The sequence below is a fragment of the Octopus bimaculoides genome, chromosome 30, assembly GCF_046866305.1.
Source record: "Octopus bimaculoides isolate indiv1 chromosome 30, ASM4686630v1, whole genome shotgun sequence".
Lineage (NCBI taxonomy): Eukaryota > Metazoa > Mollusca > Cephalopoda > Octopoda > Octopodidae > Octopus > Octopus bimaculoides.
Window position 1 is genome coordinate 17871975 of NC_142957.1, and position 23914 is coordinate 17895888.

The 23914-nt window shown below is 40.9% G+C and overlaps 2 protein-coding genes across 2 annotated transcripts; both read left to right on the forward strand.

The window, feature by feature from the left end:
• Positions 1 to 1352: 1352 nt before the first annotated feature.
• On the forward strand, positions 1353 to 22597 carry LOC106882251 (uncharacterized). Its single transcript, XM_089346359.1, has 6 exons — positions 1353 to 1514; positions 17857 to 18247; positions 19018 to 19126; positions 20373 to 20450; positions 21403 to 21475; positions 22391 to 22597. The coding sequence occupies exons 2-6, from the start codon at positions 17989 to 17991 to the stop codon at positions 22532 to 22534; spliced, it is 663 nt and encodes a 220-aa protein (XP_089202485.1). The 5' UTR covers positions 1353 to 1514; positions 17857 to 17988; the 3' UTR covers positions 22535 to 22597.
• LOC106882249 (uncharacterized) lies at positions 2606 to 15318 on the forward strand. Its single transcript, XM_089346358.1, has 2 exons — positions 2606 to 3006; positions 7539 to 15318. The coding sequence occupies exon 2, from the start codon at positions 7571 to 7573 to the stop codon at positions 13025 to 13027; it is 5457 nt and encodes a 1818-aa protein (XP_089202484.1). The 5' UTR covers positions 2606 to 3006; positions 7539 to 7570; the 3' UTR covers positions 13028 to 15318.
• Positions 22598 to 23914: the final 1317 nt, after the last annotated feature.

Genomic DNA, 23914 nt, shown 5'->3' on the forward strand with positions numbered 1-23914 from the left:
AGAAGACACTTGCCCAAGGTGCCACACAGTGGGAATGAACCCGGAGCCATGTGGTTGGTAAGCAAGCTACTTACCACACAGCCACTCCTGCGCCATCTGTGAAATTGAATGTTCCTATAGATTCTTTGGCTAAAGTGAAAAAAAAAAAAAGGCAAAATGTTTATCTTGGCTTATGGAAATGCCAAATGTAAACTGTTAATCACAGCCTTTTCAAAATCTACCATGATGGTTTTGAGTGCTAAATCAAATTTCAATGATTTTAGCTGCTCCAGAAAATTTGTGTAAGTAGTTTGGCTTTTATCAGTAACAAAGCATAAATTATTGGCACTGAATGTTCATGCAGCAGTGCGTGAATTGTTGCAGAACTAGCAAAGAAGCTTGGATTTGGTCAGTCAACCATTCATCAACATCTGCAATGCCATCAGAAAAGTCAGCAAATTGGATCAATGGGTTCCTCACAGATGCCGTACCTAATGAAGAATGGAAATCTCTCGATTTACTAGATGAAATTCTGCATCCAGTAGCAATTATTTTGAAGGCTATTTGTGCTGATGATGCGGATTTACTGAAAGCGGAATATTCTATAGAATTTTTATTGAATAAACTTAATATCGTTGGCAACCCTTTGGTGAAAGACTTATTCTTAGATCTAATAAGAGAAGAAATGTCGAAACCTTGACTCTCTTGAGGTATTTACAAGGAAGTTTAAAGGTGAATCAATTTCTGGATCTTTCCTTTTTTTAACGAAACAACATTTAAGGAAGTATGCTGAACAAACATATAGGAGATTATTTCCTGAATATGACACTGAGATCACAACAGAATTATACAAAGAAAATGAAATAGGAGGGAACCTAAAAACAAATGTTACTGCTGTCCCATCTACTATTGGGGGGGGGGGGGGATTTTCAGAATTTTTTTTTGCAAATTTGTGTTCTAAACACAGGAATTCATACTATTATATATATATTTAAGAAATTGTTTGTGGAATTTAAGGGCGATTTAGTTGTTATCTTTAGCATTCTCTGAGTGGTTGGCGTTAGGAAGGGCATCCAGCTGTAGAAACTCTGCCAAATTAGATTGGAGCCTGGTGTTGCCATCCGATCTCACCAGTCCTCAGTCAAATCGTCCAACCCATGCTAGCATGGAAAGCGGACGTTAAACGACGATGATATATATATATATTTATATATATTTTATGAAGAATTGAGGTAGGTTTAGTTGCTATTCCTTGTACGCCGAGCGACCACGCAGACGTTCCCGCGTCGTCTCGCTGTTATTCGGGTGACGACCCGTGTGGCTGGATGGCCACCAACTCTGCCTGTCTGCCACAAAGTACTACATTACCAGACCATTTAAGTTGATGGGTGTTTTATTATAGTAGGTTATACGTATTGTTTATTTTCAATTTTCCTTTTGTACACTGATCGGAGTCGGATAACGATCGCTTTTTTAAAGCAAAGACAAGGATAAATATACTAACAAGACGGGAAAAGTCTTATGTCAGACTTAAGGTAAATATATATAAACCTAATTCTCGAATTTAAACATCCGTTGAAATCTCACGGATCTGAGACTTTCGTACTCTTTTCTTCTTGAAATTATTTGTTTTTTCTTTCTTGCAAAAAGATGTGTCGATTATATGAAAGACGAAGGAAAAACATCCGAAGTGAAAAAAAAAATATTTACGAAACAATCAACGTGGTTCTATGACAAGATGGAAGAATAGGGGAGTAGGAGGAGGAGGAGTTAGAGAAAGAGTAGGTAGGAGAGGAAGGAGTGAGAGGCGAGAGGGTTTAATAGAAGGGAATGAGAGAGGGGGAAGCCTAGTAACAGATTTAGAGGGAAGCTGATAAAAGGACCGCAACAAATTTTTTTGGCGAGCTTCGAACAGGAAGTGTTCCGGATTTTCTGCAGACATTAAATACTCTTCTAAAACAGAGCTTGTTTGATATTTATTAATTCGCCTAAAATACATCATTGCTTTGCCTTGTATATACAGTGTAATGTTTGTAGGATGAAAATTAAAACGAAAGTGAAGAATATGATCGTAATAGATACAAGCACAAATTAATAAATTCTAGATCAGAGTATGTCTGTTCTTTATCAACTCACATTAGTAAAAAAAACTATTTTAAGACACTTTATGTGGGTCAACTAGCTTCCAAACAGGGTACAGTATATTGCCCATGATTCTCGTATTTCTGGAAATTGGATAAGAGGCCCATTACTGTTGAGAAGTGGAGTAAAAGGAGGGTTAGCGTGACATTAATACACAGAGTCGGGAGACCTTGTGAAGGGGAGAGGAGAAAGGCTATAGAAATCAACGTGGTAGGAGGAGATTCGGTCTATGAGTGATGGCGAGAGTGGAAGAAGGAGGAACGCGCGTAGATAAAGCGAGGGGGGGGAGATAAAGTAAGGAGATTTAACGAAAGAGGGGGAGGAATAAGTGATAAACTAGAATAGGAATTGAAATGTAAGGTGGTAGGAGGAAACTCACTCGAGGAGGAAAGTATGAGGTGCTTTGACAAAGAGAGGTAAAGTAGGAGGGTGGAGAAGCTTAGATGGTTGCGATCGAGTAAGAGGAATTAGAGAGGGAGACACAGAGTAGGTTTCGATAGAAAGATAGTGTTGAAGGAACGAGAGAACGAGCGAAGTGGAGGTAGAGGAAGGTAGTAATAGATATGTGGTGGAAGTTTGTGTGAAAGAGAGAGACAAGCGAATCTATTACCGCCGTGGTTATGGTGATGGCGGCGGTGGCGGTGGCGGCGGTGAGAGAGACTCGAGTGAGGGTCGTCGCTGTGCAGAATAAAGGTTGAGTCTTATTGTTTTGATTGCAAAGGAGGGTCGAGTGCAACTTGAAATTAAAACCCCGCTCATCGCATTCACACACACACACACACACACACACACATATATATATATATATACACATACACAGGGCATCCTGTGGACACCTGTTCTGTTTGAATAACCCACCGTTTCTTGAGAATACCTGCGAAAAAGGTTTCTATATTTTTAATATAATACTTTGTATGTCATTTGAGAAATAGTTTCATTATTAAATGCAAGCGAATATATATACATGCCCGTGTGTATATATGTATTATATATACATCCATGCATGCGTGTGTGTATATATATATATATATATATATATATGATCGTGCATATATATATATATGTTATTACTATGTATATTACATTGTATGTGATATATTTACATTACACACATATACACACACGTGTGTGTGTGTATATGTGTGTATATTAAATGTTCATATATATATATCTGTGTAGATCTATCTTTCTATTTCCTCATCTTACAATATATGCATACAGTCTATGTATTCTTGCGGATATATATATATATATATATGCATCTATGCACATTGATCATTTAAATGTGTGTTATGATAAAAATGCATGTTCTGTGCATGATATATACATCATTATTATATGTCTACACATTTATATATGGGTGATCTTTATATGTCTTGTTATATAGCAAGCAAAATATTGGAGTACTGGTCTATATACTTAAATACCGTGTTATATATATATATATATATATATGTGTGTGTGTGTGTGTAGGATTCGTTTGTCTGTTTACGTAAATATTTGTGAAGTGTTTTCAGTCGATCCTTTTGTTTTTGTCAACAACACAAAAATGTCTTGTCTGCTACTCCTGATGATAATATTATTATAATTACTGCTACTAATTACATGTAAACAAACCAAATGTATGAAATCTGGAAGTGGAGATGGAATGAGTCGTCAGCTTCCAGTGATTGTTGACTGTAAATAATAACTTTCAGTATCTATCTATCGATCTATCTATCTATCTATCTATCTATCTATCTATCTAGTTAGCTACCTGCCTATTAATAGCTGGCTAGCTACCTAGAAATATCTATTACTTACCTATCTATCTACCTACCTACCGTCTACCTACCGTTCTAGTTAATTACCTGTCTTTCTACACATGGCTTTTGTGTACGCTATCCCAAACGTTGAGTAAACACTTGTTTCGTTGGTCATATATATATATATATATATATATATATATATTTACTTGGAGAATGGAGCAACAAATACAAGAAAAAGCATTTTCGTTGGACTAGATAGCCGTTGTTTTATTATGTGGAGCTTGTGAAATGAGTCAGAGGCAAACCTACCACTTACCTATATATATATATATATATATATATATATATATATATATATATATATATATACCTCGTCCCAGGGCAATCGTTTGATCAAACTGCATCAACCCCATGACCATTTTCGAATCTTGTGCATCTCATATGTCTCCACACCCCGCTTTTTTTTTTCTCACGCGGTGGAATGTGATTTAAGGTCTCTCTTGCCAAACAAGTAAGTTATGGGGGGGGGGGGGACGTAACCACACCAGCACCGGTTGTCAAGCAGGGACGGGTGGGTAGTCTCAAAGACAGACACGCATGTATATACGATAAGCTTCGTTCAGTTTCCATCTACCCAATCACAAGACTTTTTGTCGGCCCAAAATGCCATACAGTGGGACCGAACCAACAAACCATGTGGTTGGGAAGCAAGCTACTTACCACACAGCTACTCCTGCACTTATGTATACACACACACACACATATATATATATATATATATATGGGAGAGACAGAGAGAGAGAAACAAAGATGCTTTCACCATCCGGTTCCTATATTTATCTTAGATTTGTGTTCTTCATGGCTTGAGAGATGTGGCTGCTATTTCTTGCATCTCGACTGTCTGCGTAGAGGCCCATCGCCGACAATGGGATGTTTCGCCCTATTTCGGCCCTCATTAAAGTGATATATGACAGAAAGCCAGTCCAGCTATGCCTACCCCGTCTGGTTTTGATTGTGATTTCTATTTATCTAAGACATGGAATGGGACTTGAGAGGGAGATTAGGCTATCGTTTCTGGCATGTCAGGCGATTTTATTAAGGCTAACTCAGTTGGTCTCTGACGTAATGGAAGTCGATTCGGAAGATAAGGAAATCAGTTATGGAGGAAGCTTTTAAGTATGACTCATTAACATCTCCTGGGTCGTTAATCGTAATTAATATCGGGTAATGTGATAGGGGAGGAAGAAGAGCGGGGGGGAGCGGTGAAGAGTAAGGGGGGAAATAGGCAGGACAAGTGAAAAGGGGGTAAGAGTGTGGTCGGAGGAGGAATGAGAGAGAGAAAGGGAAAACTGGAAGAGGAAGGATGAAGAAATGTGTGAGGAGAAAACAGGAGAGAGGGGAATGGGAGGAGAAAATAGAGAGAGTAAGATGGGGGAGGGGTGGAAAAAAGGGGTTTATTTAGGAAGAGAAAACGCGGAGTGAAAGAGGGGGGGATAGGAAGAGAGACGTGATAGGGTCAGTGTTTGTCCCCCACAAAAGGATCGATAAAGTATTAGGCTTAAAAAAATAACGGGGTCGAGTGAATCGAATCCCATTAATTATTTTTCAAGGCGGTGCCCCAGCACGGCCGCAGTCTAACGACTATCGTAGAAGGCACCACTCTGCCCAAGTTGCCACGCTGAGGGACTGAACCCGGAACCATGTGGTGCGAAGCAAGCTTACTTAGTTTGGCTAGACTGAGTGTGATCTTCGCCATTCCATATCCCACTAAAAGAAGGAAAAAAATCTATTCCTCGCCCCTGCCACAATTTTCCCAGGCCCCCACCGGTGGGGCGTGTATTCCACTCATCTAATGTTCCCTCTTTCTGTCTTCTTTAAGACTGAAATACGTGAATTGAGGGTGGTTAGCAGCTGTTATTTCTAGCAAATTTGGACTTCCTGGTGGAAAGTGATGTCTAAGAGACGATCGCTGGTCAAAGGGGAATAACCGCTTATTCCTTTAAGTAAGCTAAAGGGAGGCAATCCATATGAAGTCTCATTCTGGCTGCAAAAATTATAAACCGAAATGGTTATTTGCCTGGGATTTCGGTTTTATTGCCTTTTTCTACGAATATCGATCGCTGTTGTTGTTGTCATTCATCTTTGGTATTTTATTTGTTCCTCATCGGTTGTCAAACAATGGTGGAACAAGAAAAAAGAATATATATATATATATATATATACACACACACATTCAAACAACTGTCAGAGAATTTGTTGGATTTTTGTAGATAATTAATTTTTATTAAATACTACATCTCTATTTTCTTAATTTTCTTTTATATATATATGTATGTATGTATATATATATATATATATATATATATATATATATATATTTATATATATATGTATATATATATAATACAAATAATAAATGAGTATATGCATATATACGTACATGTATGTACATACCTACATCTACCTGTATATATAGATGCATATCTGGGTACAGGACGTTGCAAACAAAGCGTAGACAAAATGATAAACAGAGTACAGAAAACACACAGGCCACATAGAGAACATCTCCTTCATCAGCTGCCCCCATTCTAACACAGGCGTTTCGAAGAGTTAGGGCAGGATGCATCGTTAAAATGGCTCTTCCCACAGACCACAAATTAAATTTGTAACGTGGAAGAATGTAGTGGCGGACAGAAAACAAAACAGTGAGAACAAACAAGATATATATATATATATATATATATATATATGTATACAGATATATATATGTATACAGATATATATATATATATATATATATATATATATATATATATATATATATATATATATATATATGTATACAGATATATATATATATATATATATATATATATATATATATATATATATATATATATATATATGTATACAGATATATATATATATATATATATATATATATATATATATATATATATATATATATATATATATATATATATATATATATATATATACAGATATATATATATACAGATATATATATATACAGATATATATATATACAGATATATATATATATACAGATATATATATATATACAGATATATATATATATACAGATATATATATATATATACAGATATATATATATATATACAGATATATATATATATATATATATATATATATATATATATATATATATATATATATATATATATATATACAGATATATATATATATACAGATATATATATATACAGATATATATATATATATATATATATATACAGATATATATATATATATATATATATATACAGATATATATATATATATATATATATATACACACACACACACACACACACACACACACACAGGGTGGTGCTGAAAAGTTCCTGGCTTTGGATAAAAGAAAATACAGAAGGATCAATTAATTATGGTTTTATCTAACATTTTCCCCCGCTCTCAGATTCACATACCTATTGCAGTGGTCCTTCAGGTTTTCTAAGCCCTGTAAAAGGAAGGTTGGGTCTCCAACAAGGCCTATCATGTTCCCCTTTAAAGCCAGGAACTTTTCAGCACCCTCCTTGTATATATTGTTGATTAATGATATAGAAAGATATTTAAATTTTTGTACTTATTTGTAAATATTGATAATTTTTTCTTTTTTTTATGCAGGTATCCATGTGATTCGTTGTTCCTGCAGGGGGATGGAGAATGACATCAGAAATTGCCAAACCATTTCCAAAGTTGTGAAGGAAATACCTCCAAATTTTACCAGGACTGCGAAGGCATCAAAGTGTGGCAGGGGTGCGAGCGGCCATGCCAGAGATTCTGCGTCCGTTCAGAAGGTAGACAAGGTGTCCTCAGTTCCATCGCGCGACCCCCGTGTCATCACTGCTGCCAACAACACTCCTCTGAACAAACAATCAACAGTCTGCGTTGATGAGGCAGCAGTTGCTCTTAGAGAGATGCCTTGCAGCAAAGATACAACATCACAACAACCAGCACTGCATGCAGGCCATCAGAACGTTGACTTAACAGCCATGACAAATAAAAACCAGAAAGTATTTGCCAAACTTCCGGGTCTTTCAAACCCGTTGTTGCAGGGCTTGTCTCCAGGAGACCGCGATAAGGCAAGCAAGACCGATATCGCTTCCTTGTCGTTTCCGAACAAAGGGCAACCGCAGCAGCAAAGATCTCTCAATTATGATGTTGGTCATGTGTTCGGAGACATGTCTGTTGCGCAATCAGGGGGTGCCGAGCCAAACCAGGCTGTAAGTAATCCAAGCGGCTCCTCGAATAATCTGTTTTTCAGAGCCAGTCACAATACGTTACAAGGCTCTGAAGAAGCGACAGGGGTTTGTCAGTCGTCGCTCAATACGTGCTCAAGTTCATTTGCTGACATTTCACACCAAAATGCAAGTGAATCCATTAAGAACAACAATTTTTACGACAATTCTAATACACAGAATGTAAACTGCAAAATGATTTTATCTGGTACGGGACGTGAAATTAGCATGCCTGTGACCCGTACCTCTGCTCAACCAGCGGCCAGTGACCAGCCTATTTCTACGGGTGAGAGTCCCAAACCAGATTTGCCCTCTACATCAAGCCCTTGCCGAATGGAGGCAAACACAAAATCCAACATGGCCATCACCGACCCAGAACGTTTGGCTCTCATCAAACAGAGGAAGCGAGAGCGGAAGTTCCGTAAGCTGCAGTCGTTGTCGGCTCTGATGAGGGCACCAGACGACCGTCACAGCATGGTGCAGCAGCTCAACCCGCTCAGGCATGACCGGATCACACAAGAGAACTTCAAACAAGACGGTGGCAGCTACCCTGGCAACTCGACAGGGTCTTCGAGGCTCGGTGACATCACCCAGAACCCTTTCAACTGGATGTCCTCGTCTGTTGGCGCTTCGGCCACCGAGGGGACTGGTTTGAACTTTGAGAAGAAACCGTGGAGAGCTGACACAGGGAAAAAGACGTGCAGTTTCTTTCACGAACCTTCAATGCGAAACAACTCCGTTTTGAGTGAGAACTTCTCGGAAATGGCTAAGAATCGGGTAGATTACAAGACGGAGAAGAAACTGATCGATTCTGGATCCAATTCCTGGCAACTTCATAGCTCTAACAGTTCTGTGGTTGACGATGCTTTGCGTGTAGCTGCTTTGAAACATATCAAGAATGAGCCATCTTTGGATGATCATTTGCTGCTGTCAGCTTCTGGAAAAGTCTTGGATATTAACAGCAACAATAAAAGAATTCTTGAGAACTTCCTCACACCTCGTGTGAAGAAAGAGGACAGTGGATCCGATTCGAGCTCATCGGTGTCTTCCGAGGAGGAGAATTGTCTGTCTCCAAAGATAAAAGGGTTGGGTTGTAAAGAGAAAATGTGGGGTAGTTCCCCCGGTAAAAAGCATCGGCCACAGTCGAAATTTGGTGGCAACATGGTGAAGTTCAAGAATGGAGAAACCGACAGTTCGTCGTTGGATCACTTTCGGTCACCGCTCGTTAACAACTATCAGAAACGCACAAGAGACTCTGCGGACTACGAGGCATCCGGAGTACATTCAGACAAGAGTGATAACACGTCGGAAGATGAAACGGATAACGAAAGCGACAATGATAATAGTAACGATGATGACGCTAATAATAAGAGCTCTACAGCAAAATTGTTTGGTGGCGTGAAGAAGAAAAGTTATAAGGCTGGTGTGAAAAGGCGTGGTCGACCCCCTCTCTCTGATAAATTCAAATCTCAGAGCCACAAAACTGCCAAGCGAAGGGGTCGACCACCACTGATGAGTAATTTCGGGAAAGGTGAAGCACTAACGAAACAGACAAAGCTGGAAAAACCAACTACAATGGAAGTGGATACAAAGCCCCAGCTGAAAATAAAGGATGATACTGCGGATAACAAAATCCCAAAGAGAAGGGGTAGGCCTCCGAAAAAACTTAATAACCCAGCTTCGGCCTCGGCCTCTCCTACTCCTATGTCCATTGACACTCCCACCCCAGCTGTGGCCCTCTCTTCACTCAATGCTCCCACCCTGGTCGAAGGCCCAAATTTAGTTGATGTCTCCCCTACGTCTCCATCTTCGGAACTTACCAGTGAGGAGTTGCTGAAAGCCAGACTAAACCTCCCAAGGCGTCGTGGCCGACCTAGTAAGGTTGACGTAATGTTGCGCGAGATGGCGGCTGCTCGCCTCGCCGCGGGGCAGCCGATGGCACTGCCGACGCCCGAGGCAGTGGCGGCTGCGTTGGCACAGACTGCTGAGGTGCCGGCCAAGAAGAAGAAAGTGTACGCCCGTCGCCGTTACCACGCTTACGGACAACGGAAGCGGAGACGTCGGAAGAACACGAATTTGTTGAGAACGTTGTCGACGGTGGCAGCGGAATTCGACGCTGGGGCAGAAGGCGGTGGGCCTCTGCCGCCATCGGAATTGGCCAGGGGTGAAGAAGGAGCATCTGGGGTGGCGGGGGGTGGCGCCGACTTTCATCAGATGGTACCAGCATACGACGAGGTGGCAGGAGCTGATGATGATGATGAGGAGGAAGAGGAGGAGGAAGAGGGGGAGGACATGGCGGGAAAAGTGGAGGCGTATGAGGAGAGAGGCTCCACTGCAAGGGAGGAGGAGGAGGAGGAGGAGGAGGATAAAGCACTTATCAACAAGCGCCACTTCACCGATCGTCATCATCATCGTCGTCATCATCGACATCATCATCATCAGCTTCAGGAATCCCAAGGTCATAATAATAATAGTCATCATCGCCAGCTTCCATTGTCATCGTCATCATCATCGTCGTCGTCATCATCATCACTGCAGCCATTGCCACCATCCGCAAACATCGTGGTTAGTCTGAGTCACTTGTCCCGTCGTGCCGAACCAGCAGGGGAGCAGCGGCAGCTGGTGGAGGAACCAAATGCAAAGAAGAGGCAGAAGAAAAGAAAGAAGGACGCTGGTGGGGAGGGGGATGTGAAGAGACAGCGGGGTGGGGAGGTGGTGAGTGGCACTTCTGTTGGTGGTGGTGGTAGTAGTAGTAGTAGTAGTAGTAACAATAATAATAACAATAACAACAACAATTTGAAAGACATGATTAAGCAAGAGGTGGAGGAGGAGGAGGAGGAGGAGGAGGAAAGTGTGTTGTTGGCCAACGGAAACACATTCCGGGTGAAGATGATGAAGAGCAAACCGAACAGCAGTGCCAAGGGTCCGGCGTCGGCGTCGGCGTCGGCGTCGGCGTCGGCGTCGGCATTTGCCAATTTGAAAGGACTGAAGAAAGAAGTGTCAGTCGAGCATGGTGCGGAGGAGAACAAGCTAGCTGCTGCCCACACTGCAGAAAAGCCCAAATCGAGGAATAAAAAGACTACCCCGTCTTCCTCCTTCTCGTCTAGCTCTACTAAAGCTGGGGTCATCAAAATAAGCCGCAACAACAATAATAAAACCAAAGCCAACAGTAACAAAAACAGTAGTAGTAGTAGTAGTAGTAGTAGTACAACTACTACCACTACTACTACTACTACTACTACTGCTACATCTACGACTCCGACTATTGGCAATACCGCAAGGCAGATTACGCCACCTGTCTACAATGTGCCGCGAGTCATGCTACCACCATGCATTAAGGATGACGGCATTGCATGCCTGATGTGTGGCCGAGTGCACACTCAGGACCATTTCTTCAAGTACATGGAACTTAAGTCGACGGAGACATCACATCGATGTCCCCTCTGTGGCCAGTTCTTCTCATGGAGCTGCCTGTTCATTGAGCACATGCGTGGTCACCCGGAGAACACTGCGCAGTATCGTTGCGAATACTGCGGGTCGGTGTCGCGCAAAATCTCGTCGTATTTCAACTGTCGCATAACGCACTGCCCGCCGTCGCAGGAGTGGTTCGACCTGCAGAAGGCCTGCGACGACTACCTGGCCAGCCTTGAGAACAAGTCTTCCTCCGCCGCAGCGAAGAAGCGACGCAAGGTTGCTGCTGCAGCATCCTCATCGACGCCTTCGACAAAGAAAAAAGGATCCGGTGGGGAAAGCGGTGGTGATGGCGGCAGCGGCGGCGGTGGTGGTGGTCGAAGTAGGAAGAAGTCGTCGGCAAAGCAACAAGAGAAAGACGGGGCTAATGCATCCGTAGAAAAGACGCAGTCTTCGCATGCATCGCAGCAAAGCAATGCCTCTGAGAGCAGCGGAAATTGTAGCAGTAGTGCCAACAACAACAGCAGTAACAAGCGTAGAGGGCAGAAGCAGTCTAAAGGACGCAGATCAAGCGCTGACACAAAGGCACCAGCGAAACCCGCTAAGTCGTTTGTGTGTGATGTTTGTGAGAAGAGCTTCCTGAATTCGAAGCTTTTTACCAAGCACAAGGAGTCGCACAAAACCGAGACAACTGCACAGTGGTGCAAAGAGTGCAACAAGCAGTTCTCGAGCCTTGCATATTTAAATGCACATAAATGCAGCCACAATACTACAGAAGGGTCTATGCCAGTGACTAATGTGTGTGCAGATAGCAACAGTGAGGGCATTAGTGTAGCTGCAGACGACAACAACAACAACAGCTGTGGCAGTAGTAGTAGTAGTAACTTTAAGTGCAGCCTTTGTGATGCAGTTTTCGCAGATGCTCTCACCCTCAAAAACCATGTTGAATTGTGTGAGGGGCTTCCCGACAGCAAGCGTTTGTCGGGACCGCATACATGCAGCATCTGCGAGCGTAGCTTCAAGTTCAAGCAATCGCTGTTGAACCACATGCGCAGGCACACGGGCGAGCGGCCCTTCGCGTGCGAGCTGTGCGACAAGACGTTCATGCAGGCTGGCAACCTCGAGCGGCACCGACGCACCCATGAGCGCGACAACACCACCACCACCACCACCACCATTCAGAGCCCGGTCGAGGAGAAGAGCGGCAACAAGCTATTCACTTGCGAATACTGTGAGAAGGCCTTCACCGTGGAGGGCACCTACCAAACCCACATGAGGGAACACGACAGCGAGGGCAACGAGCAGCTGCACTGTCCTTATTGCGACGAGCAGTTTCCTTCTCGTCACCTGCTGAAGCTACACAAACGCACACACAACGAACACCGGCCGTTCAAGTGCAGCACATGCAGCCGGTGTTACAAACATAAACATTCACTTGTTGAGCACCAACACAACTGCAGATAATAGTTTGGGGAGGGTGGGCATGGGCACATCTTTTGTATGTTTTTTTTCTTCTTAGTTTTTAAAAATATAATCAAAACCTAAAATAAACTGAAATTATCATCATCATCATCATCATTACAATAATAAAGGTGGCGGGCTGGCAGAGTCGTTAGCACGCTAGGCAAAAGTTGCTTAGCAGCACTTTGTCTGTCGCTACGATCTGAGTTCAAATACCACCAGGGTTGACTTTTGTCTTTCATCCTTTCCTTTCGGGGGGGGGGGGGGTCAATAAATTAAGTACCAGTGAAACACTGAGGTTGATATAATTGACTAGTCCCCCCCCCCTCCCCACTACCACCACCAAATTTGAGGCCTTGTGTCTCCAGTAGAAAGGATCATTATTATTATTATTATTCCAAGGGTGGCGAGCTGTGGCAGAATTGTTAGCAGCTAGGTAAAATGCTATATTCTGCCGCTATATTCTTAGTTCAAATTCCACTGGAGATCTTTTTTTTTTTTCATGATATTTATCAACAGAACATTTCAAGAAATTGTAATGGAAAGCGGAAAAAATAAAACTACACATTACACACATGAAAAGCAGAGAAATGCTGATCTTGACTTGACTTTGTTAATTAATTCGTTAACAAATAGACTGGCTGGCTTGGTTTTCATGAGCCCAAAAAAACAAATGCATATGATGGAGACAATACTTTTGTGTGTATGCATGTGTACGTATGCATGTATGTGCATACACACATCCATATATGTACATATACACATGCACAACAAAGAGCTATTGTGCAATCGGCCCTTTTCCCCCTTTCAGGAGGGGGGGGAGTTAAATAATGTGTTTTTATGCTTTGTAAACATCTTTTGGATTCTATACATACATACACAGCATATGTATGTGTGTGTGTGTGTCTATATATATATATATATATATATTTATAGGCGCAGGAGTGGCTGTGTGGTAAGTAGTTTGCTTACCAACCACATGGTTCCGTGTTCAGTCCCACTGCGTGGCACCTTGGGCAAGTGTCTTCTACTATAGTCTTGGGCTGACCAAAGCCTTGTGAGTGGATTTGGTAAACGAAACTGAAAGAAGCCCGTCGTATATATATATGTATGTATGTGTTTGTCCCCCCAACATTGTTTGACAACCGGATGCTGGTATGTTTACGTCCCCGTAACTTAGTGGCTTGACAAAAGAGGCCGATAGGCTTACAAAGAATAAGTCCTGGGGTCGATTTGCTCGACTAAAGGCAGTGCTCCAGCATGGCCCACAGTCAAATGACTGAAACAAGTAAAAGAGAGAATATATATATATATATATACATACATACACATATATATATACACATATATGCTGTGTGTGAATAGAATCCAAATAACATTTCTGCAAAGCATAAAAGCTATCTAACCCTAACCCCCTCTTGAAGCAGGGGGAAAAGGGGCCAATTGCACAATAGCCCTTTGTTGTGCATGTGTATATGTACATATACGTGTGTATGTGTGGATAAATTGTATATAAATTTACATGTATACATATCTTATATGCATACATATGTAGACAGAACCTCACATACACTCGTTATGGTTACATGCATGCATACTGTCTCTGTTTTAATTAACATGCTGTCGGTGAATATATTGATATGAAAAAAAAAAAGAAAACAGAAAATAATACGAAAAACAAACAAAGGCAGTTAACATTTACTCATAAAATATTCCAATGAGGTTCTGTAAACTACTTTGGACTCTAGGGAAAAATGTGGTTTTGACACTTTTTGATAATCAGGTGTAAATAGACACCTCTGTGGTTTAACCATAGGCCTGTTCTGAGCACAGCGAGTCTGCATGTGTTGAACTCTTTTACTAGAAAAGGAGCGACGATGATTCCGAAGTTCCAGACTGTCTTTAACTTGGAAGTCACTGTCCCCCTCTATCTCCTCCAACTCCCTTGACATGTAAAAGTACAATAAACATGTCCTCTACAAAAAAAAAAAGAAAAAAGAAAAAGTACTGACTAATTCTTCATATTCATGTTTACTTCTTTTTTTATATATAACCTTGCATAAAAACAAACAAACAAACGTTACATATATATGTATACACGCACACACAAACACACACACATACAGAAACATATATCACCTACATAGATATGTATGTATACACACGCACACACACAGAGATATACATGTATATTCACACATATATAAATACATACATATACCACTTCATTTTCCTTGTATTCAATTGTATTTTGTTGTCAATAGCTGTGAAAAATAACAACTGTTTCAATCACATCACCTGTCTTTTGTCTTTCTTTCCTGTTCTTCGCATGGCTTTCCTTCTGTTAGAGAGAGAAACCCGGCTGTTTCTTGCAATACAAACCAATACATACATCTAAAGCAGGGGTTCTCAGGTCCTCTTAAATACTATTAAGGGATCTTTTTTAAAACGGGGGCCACATTTTTCATTAACGAAACACTTTGAAACTTGGAACACTGGTAGAATGTGTCATATAAAACATCTTTTTCTCTTAGTCTTCTTAAAAAAAAAAGAAATCCATAAGTTATTCCATGTTAAAGTTGTCGTATTTCTGTAATTTCAACCAATCACTGACGTCCATTCAGCCGATATACATTAAGTGCCGACTACATAAACAAACGATTCTGAAACAATTAACCCTAACCCTAGGGTCAGGGTTAGGGTTAAAGCAAATTTAAAATGAAAAAAGCAAATAAAACGAAGGCATGGAGATTAAATACGCTTTACATCGCTTAATCAGCCAAAGGAGTAAATGTAAACAACTGAATACTTGTCAGTGATTGGTTGAAATTATCGAAATAAGACAATTTTTTACATGAAATAAATTCGAATACAAAAATATTTTTCTGTTCTATAACACAAAATAGATAAGTATACGAAGTTTGAAAGTCTTTCCGTACCAAAAACACTACATAAAACATTAATGAAAAATGTGGCCCCCATTTTAAAATAGATCCCTATTAAGGATCTACAATTTACTATTTTGTTGCATGGACCCCTAAAAGTCTCTGGGGCTGTATGGACCCTGGTTGAGAACCACTGTTTTACACAAAGCTGTGACCCTCCCATTTAATGCAGCAGAGAGCAAAAGAGCATGGCGTCCCAGATGAGGTGCCTACCTATAATCCAAGGATAAAGGGTAAGACCATCTGGTATCTTCCTATCACTTATGGATAATCCCCCACCAGCTCCAGAACCGAGAGGATATTAACCCGAGCCAGGGCAATTAATGATTAAGTTTAGCTCGGTGTGACGAATGAAATGACCAGTATTTAGGCAGCTTGACAGACCGTGAAGACCTGTGGAGTTGAGGGGTCTATCGGAGTGACACTCAGTCCCCAACAAAATTTTGTTTTAGATGTATGTATTGCAAGAAACAGCTGGGTTCCTTTCTCTAACATTTTACATTGTTTAATCTACACAAGTTAATGTGTGAAAAACAAAATAGGAATTTGGAAAGAAGCTTTTATAAAACTAGTTTTTAATTATCGAATGGCTAAGGGTGCCCACCAGAATAAAATAGTAATCAGAGGGAGTCCATAGATAAGAAATGGTTGAGTACTCCTACTTTAGATGTATGTGTTGGTATATATTGCAAGAAACAGTGAGGTTTCTTTTTCTAACATTATCCATAGTTCAACCTACAGAAGTTAATGTATGGAAAACAAAAAAGGAATTTTGAAAGAAGCGCTGGAATTGCGGAGCTTATCTAGACTGAGTAGACCATTAGTGATGGCCATAGGCAGGGCATTGATCCAGTGGCCAAAGAATTTTGTATGAGTAGAAGGTAGGCCACACCTTGGTCAGAATGATCAAGGAGAGAGTTGGAAGTGGTGCCTGAATGTCCCATACTCTTTGATTCCGTCTATCCTCAACTGAGGCAGAGCTTCATCCATCTCTCTCTTGGAACTTGTCCAAGCTGGAGAGGAAAGGATGTTACCTACTAAATGGGAGTAAGTGTGATAGAAGAAATAAAACAAGGAAGAGATAGAGACAAGCACTTGCATAGACCTAGGTCCCCAGACTGTTTGGACAAAGCAGCCTGATCAGAGGACTCTGCCGAGAGTTTGACATTGGCCAAGCTTTCGAGGTTCCTGAAGATTAGGCGATCAAAGCATTGGAAGATGACAAGAATCTATTTGGCACTCCGTCGCTTCCGACGTCGAGGGTTCCAGTTGATCCGATCAACGGAACAGCCTGCTGCTCGTGAAGTTAACGTGCAAGTGGCTGAGCACTCCACAGACACGTGTACCCATGACGTAGTTCTCGGGGGGGGGGATATTCAGCGTGACACAGAGTGTGACAAGGCTGACCCTTTGAATTACAGGCACGACAGAAACAGGAAGTAAGAGTGAGAGAAAGTTGTGGTGGAAGAGTACAGCAGGGTTCGCCACCATCCCCTGCCGGAGCCTCGTGGAGCTTTAGGTGTTTTCGCTCAATAAACACTCACAATGCCTGGTCTGGGAATCGAAACCGCGATCCTATGACCGCGAGTCCGCTGCCCTAACCACTGGGCCGTATGAAGCCCCTTGTATAGAACACAAATTCGCAAAAATTTTCTGAAAATTCCGAAACCTAAAATAAGTTATAAGGGTTTACAAGGGACACTTGAACCAGAATTCCGCTAAAAAGATATTCCACAATACGTATTTAATACTTTAGAAAAAACAAACTTACTTTTAGATATTGAAGCCTTATGTGTTTCTATGCAAAATATAGACGAAAATAAAAGAAAAGTTGGCGGATTTTAAAAAGAAGTAACAATTAAAATTTAATTTTTTTTAACTTTTCAGCTGAAGGCCTTTAGTCGTTTCTGGTGGGAGAGGCTTATGTGGTCTGCAGACAAGTGTCAGTAAAAAACAACAGCTTGCGCTGCCGCCGAGATTTGAACTTGAAACCGCTGGATTTCGAATGTTTTTCTTGAAATGAATAATAATCAGCAGCAATCGAAGCTAATGAAAAGACCGATCCGTGTCGTTCCTCATAAAAGGCAGAAGTTCAACACGAAGATCCGCCGAAAACTAGCTGCGATCAGTGATATTACCTTGACTCCGATCGCTTACCATTCGAACATGGATCGCCAGATTGAGAAACAAAACAAATCTACCAAACAGAAGAGGAAACCCGCGAAGAGATCTGCTAAGAAACCAGCAAAAACGGAATCAGGACCTTCAGCAGAAAGTGGTTTGTATAATTCTTCCTTTTTTTTTTTTTTTTGCATGCCTCTTGGTTAATTCTGGGGGCGAAAGTCTAGAATTGATCGCCAACATAGGTTGGGATTTTCTCCGTTTTTGACAGGAGGAGAAGGGGTCAGATTTTCCATTCACCACGCATTTCTAAATGACGGGAGGGGAAACTTTATGAAAATGGGGAAAAAATAAATTTTAAAAAACTGAAATCCATAAAAATCCATAATTTTTGGCGAAACCATGAAGGCGATCTTTCGATCGCTTTCATGGTTTTTTTCGGTAAATATTTCGTAAGAGACCCCCGTTAAGTTACGGAGACGTAAACACAACAACAGCGGTTGTCAAGCGGTGACGGGCAGCACACACGCACATAGATATATATACGACGTGTTTCTTTCAGTTTCTGCACCGTTTAACTTAATTCATCTTTAGCAAGTCTCAGTTATCTCCCTTAGTATTTGATCATCGTAAAATACCGCTAGAAATAGCAGTCAAATCCATGTGACATGGTACAGGTTATTGGACGAAATACTTAGTGCTATTTCGTCTGCCGCTACGTTCTGAGTTCAATACTTAATCCCTTTGTCTGTCCCCTCTATGTTTAGCCCCTTGTGGGCAATAAAGAGATAAGAAATAGCAGTCAAATCTCCCTCAAATTGCATTATGAAATATTTCTACTTGTAATAAATAGATTACAACTTCTTTAATACTACTTTCTGTTAAGCATTTTTTTAAATTTTGTTTTTTGTTCCCCCGTCCCCTCAGGACCTGAAGTCTTCACAACGACCCTGAACAAAGTGAGAAGAGAAAAATGGGTCCCTCTCAACGCCAAACAAAAGGAATATATATCGGATGTGATGAATTCAGGTATCAGGTAAGTTGTTGTCGTTTATTATTTAATCCTGGGTTAGTCTCGTTGAGGAAGTCTATGAATATCCAGGTAAGAAAATGGCGGTAGATGAACGATTTGTAACAGCCGTGCAAGCAATGCACAGAGGTGAGTTTGGCATTCAGGTATCTCAGGTAGGTTGACGGAGAAGGGCTTCGTATGAAATACACACTGGAGTAGTTGTAACATCATCATCATCATCATCATCATTTTGCATCTGCTTTCCATGCTGGCATGGGTTGGACAGAATTTGTCTGAAACTGTTAAGCTGCACCAGATGCCCTTCCTAATGCCGACCACTCCGAGAGCGTAACGAGTGCTTGCTTTTGTGTGTCACTGGCACAGGTGCCATTTGCGTGACACCAGTATTTGCCACAACTACGACGGATCTTCTCAAGCACAGCATATTGCCAAAGGACTCGATCGCTTGTCGTTGCTTTCATGAGGCCCCCGAAAATTGTTTCCTGTTCTTTCAGGTATGCATGCGTGTGTGTGTGTGTGTAGACATACATGCATGCATTCAATATTTGTACCTGTGTTTGTAGGTGCATTAGATTACGTACCAACAAATCTGCACAAAAACTTAGCACCACTTAGCTAATTTTTGGGGAAGGGGCCAATCAATTAGATTGACCTCAGTACGCAACTGGTACTTAATTTATCGACCCCGAAAGGATGAAAGGCAAAGTCAACCTCGGTGGAATTTGAACTCAGAATGTAAAGACAGACGAAATACTTATTTCTTTATTGCCCACAAGGGGCTAAACATAGAGGGGACAAACAGGGACAGACAAAGGGATTAAGTCGATTACATCGACTCCAGTATGTAACTGGTTCTTAATTTATCGACCCCGAAAGGATGAAAGGCAAAGTCGACCTCAGTGGAATTTGAACTCAGAACGTAAAGACAGATGAAATAGCGCTAAGCATTTCGACCAATCTATTAGTGGCACAGTGAAGATTTGTATGGCATTCCAAAGATTCTCCAACTCAACCACATATTTTCAAACACTGGGAAATCTGAACTGAAGAAGGCTTTTTGCTGTCTTCGCAACCAGGAAGAACTCTTTCAGGAAGAACTTGTCTAAAACTCAAAGTAAAAGCATACATACATACAGACAAATATACATACATACATACATGCATACATACTGTTATGCATACATACAGATATACATGCATACATACTGATATACATACATATATAATTGTGTATATTCTTTTGTTGTAGTTTTGCTACATCAACTTTACCCAATTCCTCTGAAGAAATCAGCAGTTTGGACTCTTTCCTGCATGCTGTGAAGAACAAGTAAGAACCCACGTTTATTATTGTTGTTGTTGTTGCTCTGATGTTTATGATGTTGTTTTCATGCGGTTGTCACATGTAAACATACTGTGAAGTTATAAGTAAATATATACATGTAATGAATAGGGGTTTCGTCACTAACCAGCTGCAAAATCTAATGATTGTTGCTTCTGGTGGGATCCTATAGAAGTGCATGAGGACCCTAAACATAGACAACCTTGCTTGAACTTGTGTCTCAGGGTATTTTAGTTGCTCGTCTTCGTCTCTGTGTGTGTGTGTGTGTGTTTTTACAAAATTACTGGGAAACGGCTGAATGGATTTTCACCAAATTTGGCATTAGTGGCTCAAGCTCATTAAATTTTGGTTTGGTTATCTTCAAAACTGGTGGATGGATGAATCAATAAGTGGAGGCGCAATGGCCCAGTGGTTAGGGCAGCGGACTCGCGGTCGTAGGATCGTAGTTTCGATTCTCAGACCAGGCGTTGTGAGAGTGTTTATTGAGCGAAAACACCTAAAGCTCCACGAGACTCCGGCAGGGGATGGGTGGCGAACCCTGCTGTACTCTTTCGCCGCAACTTTCTCTCACTCTTTCTTCCTGTTTGTTGTGCCTGTATTTCAAAGGGTCAGCCTTGTCACACTCTGTGTCACGCTGAATGTCCCCGGAGAACTACGTTAAGGGTACACGTGTCTGTGGAGTGCTCAGCCACTTGCACGTTAACTTCACGAGCAGGCTGTTCCGTTGATCGGATCAACTGGAACCCTCGTCGTCGTAAGCGACGGAGTGCCAACACACACAACACATATGCATAAACAATAAGCAGGGGAAATAAGTCTTCGTCTGGGAATATATTTATTTGATTAAATTTTATTTTGTCATATGTGCGCATAGAGTATGCATCGTCCTTCCGATGCCCTTTTTTTTTTCTTCATTTCTTTCTTTCTTTCTTTCTTCCAGGTTGATGCAACAATTAGACCAAATCATTGTGCCTCCACTCAAATATTCTGGAATTGTTGATGTTGATAAACTTGTAAGTACAACAGGAGCTGTTCCCTGGTGGACGTCGTTGTTGGGGATTCTCGGGGACCAATCCCGATTCTCTTTTTATCTTTTACTTGTTTAAAGTCATTGGACTGTGGTGGCCATGCTGGGGTACCACTTTTTTTTTTAAAGCTTGCTGCTAATTCTATTGCTATCTTTTGCTGAACCACTAAGTTGTGTCAGATGTGAACAAACCAACACTGGTTGACAAGTGGTGGTGACACACACACACACACACAGATATTGAGAAGAGGACCCACCAAGCCGAGCAAAATCGTTGAGAAGACCCATGTGCCAGTAGCATGCTGGTGGCACGTAGAAGCACCGGTTAAACTCTTGGAGTGGTTGGCATTAGGAAGGGCATCCATCCATAGAAAACCCTGCCAAACCAGACTGGAGTCTGGTGCAGCCTGCCAGCCATGTTCAAACCGTCCAACCCATACCAGCATGGACAACGGACATTAAATGAAGATGATTTATACATACGCATCTATTTGAGTACTTAGTACACATATCTATTAGTTTGTGTCATCCTGATAAAGACTTTCCATATCTTTTACACACACACACACACACACATGACAGGCTTCTTTCAGTCTCCATTTCCCAAATCCACTCACAAGGCCCGGGGATGTAGTAGAAGACACTTGCTCACGATACCGTGCAGTGGGAATGAACCCAGAATCATGTGGTCGGGAAGCAGCAAAGTTCTTACCACACAGCCATGCAGCAGTGTCTATTCTGTTGATCTATAATTCCCCATGGTGTCACTGGCACTTGGGTGCCAGTTTGATTGTGCCACTTACTCCTCATGTGTGCGTGTGTGTATTGCGATGTGGTTCTGTTGTGCACTGTGTTGTTTTTTGCAGAAGATTCTGACTTAAAAATATGTCTTTGTTTACAGGTAAACTTCAGCAACATAATCCAGGAGCTCGACGACAGGATCGAAACCTCGGATGGGGCGATCATCGAACAGGAAGAATTACTAGCAGAGAAGAAGCAAAGGCTGGAAAGTTTGAAGTTGACCAACAAATCTTCCCAGTTGTAGTTTTTTTTAACTGTTGTCAATTAGTCTCAACTTGGCTCTGAATAAACAAGTCTGAATAAATAAGTCTGTTGTCCGTGTTATGTTTTCTTTTGGTTCGGGTTGGGATAATAAACAACTCACTGAAGGCATTATTATGATACTACGTGTTTATTTACTTGGCATGTTTACAAACAATATATATATATATATATATATATATATATATATATATATATATATATATATATATATATATATATATATATATATATATATATTATCATCATCATCGTTTAACGTCCGCTTTCCATGCTACCATGGGTTGGCCGACTTGACTGAGGACTGGTGAAACCGGATGGCAACACCAGGCTCCAATCTAAATTTGGCTGAGTTTCTACAGCTGGATACCCTTCCTAACGCCAACCACTCAGAGAGTGTAGTAGGTGCTTTTAGATGATGATGATGATATATATATAAACATAATTAAGGGATCAGCAAATATTTGCTTCACCATATACCGAAGTTCAGAAATTAGCAGCTAAAAAAGCTGAAACTCCAACAGATAGCGTTTTATTAATAAATTAATAAATTGATAAACCTTTACCCCTTTAATTTGCAATATATATATATATATATATATATATATATATATATTGTTGTACTTGGGGATGGTCATATTGCCAGTTTAGCCAATAAAAACACACGCACTGTATATTTGAGTGCATGTGTTTTTATTGGCTAAACTGGCAAAATGACCATCCCCAAGTACAACAACATCTGTTTCAACACACGATTTCACATCAAAAATCTTGCAAAACAAATATGTATATATATATATATATATATACATATATATATATATACATATATATAGCTAGTGATATACACTGCGTGTCTGCCTTAGACACGGTTCACACTGCTTAGTAGATAATCTTAAGAAAATAGAACTACTAGGGGGTGGAGGTGGATGTATTCATATATACGTATACCTATGCATACACTTAGAATAGGCATCGGATAAGCCCTTGCTGAAGGAAAATAAACCAAAAACATAGACGGAATTGAACGCACGCTTATCTGACACAAACCACGGACGGTGTAGGGGAGACAACTCGTACATTCCCCAAATAACTTAGAAACAACAATCAGGAATTCAGCCAACAGAAAGTCGGAGACTTAACCCTCGACATGGTTACTTCGATCAGAGAGGGTGGGTCGGTTCTGGATTGTCGAATGCTTTTCATAGACTTCCTTTAAATATATATCTTCTTGAGTGCCCTCGTCTCTTCCTGGTCAATAGGAGGTTGGATCTTAGTTGGCAGGGTGGTCTTATATTTCCTGCCATTCAGTATTTCTGCTGGGGATTTCATGTCAGCCCTCAGTGGTGTTGCTCGTAGGGAC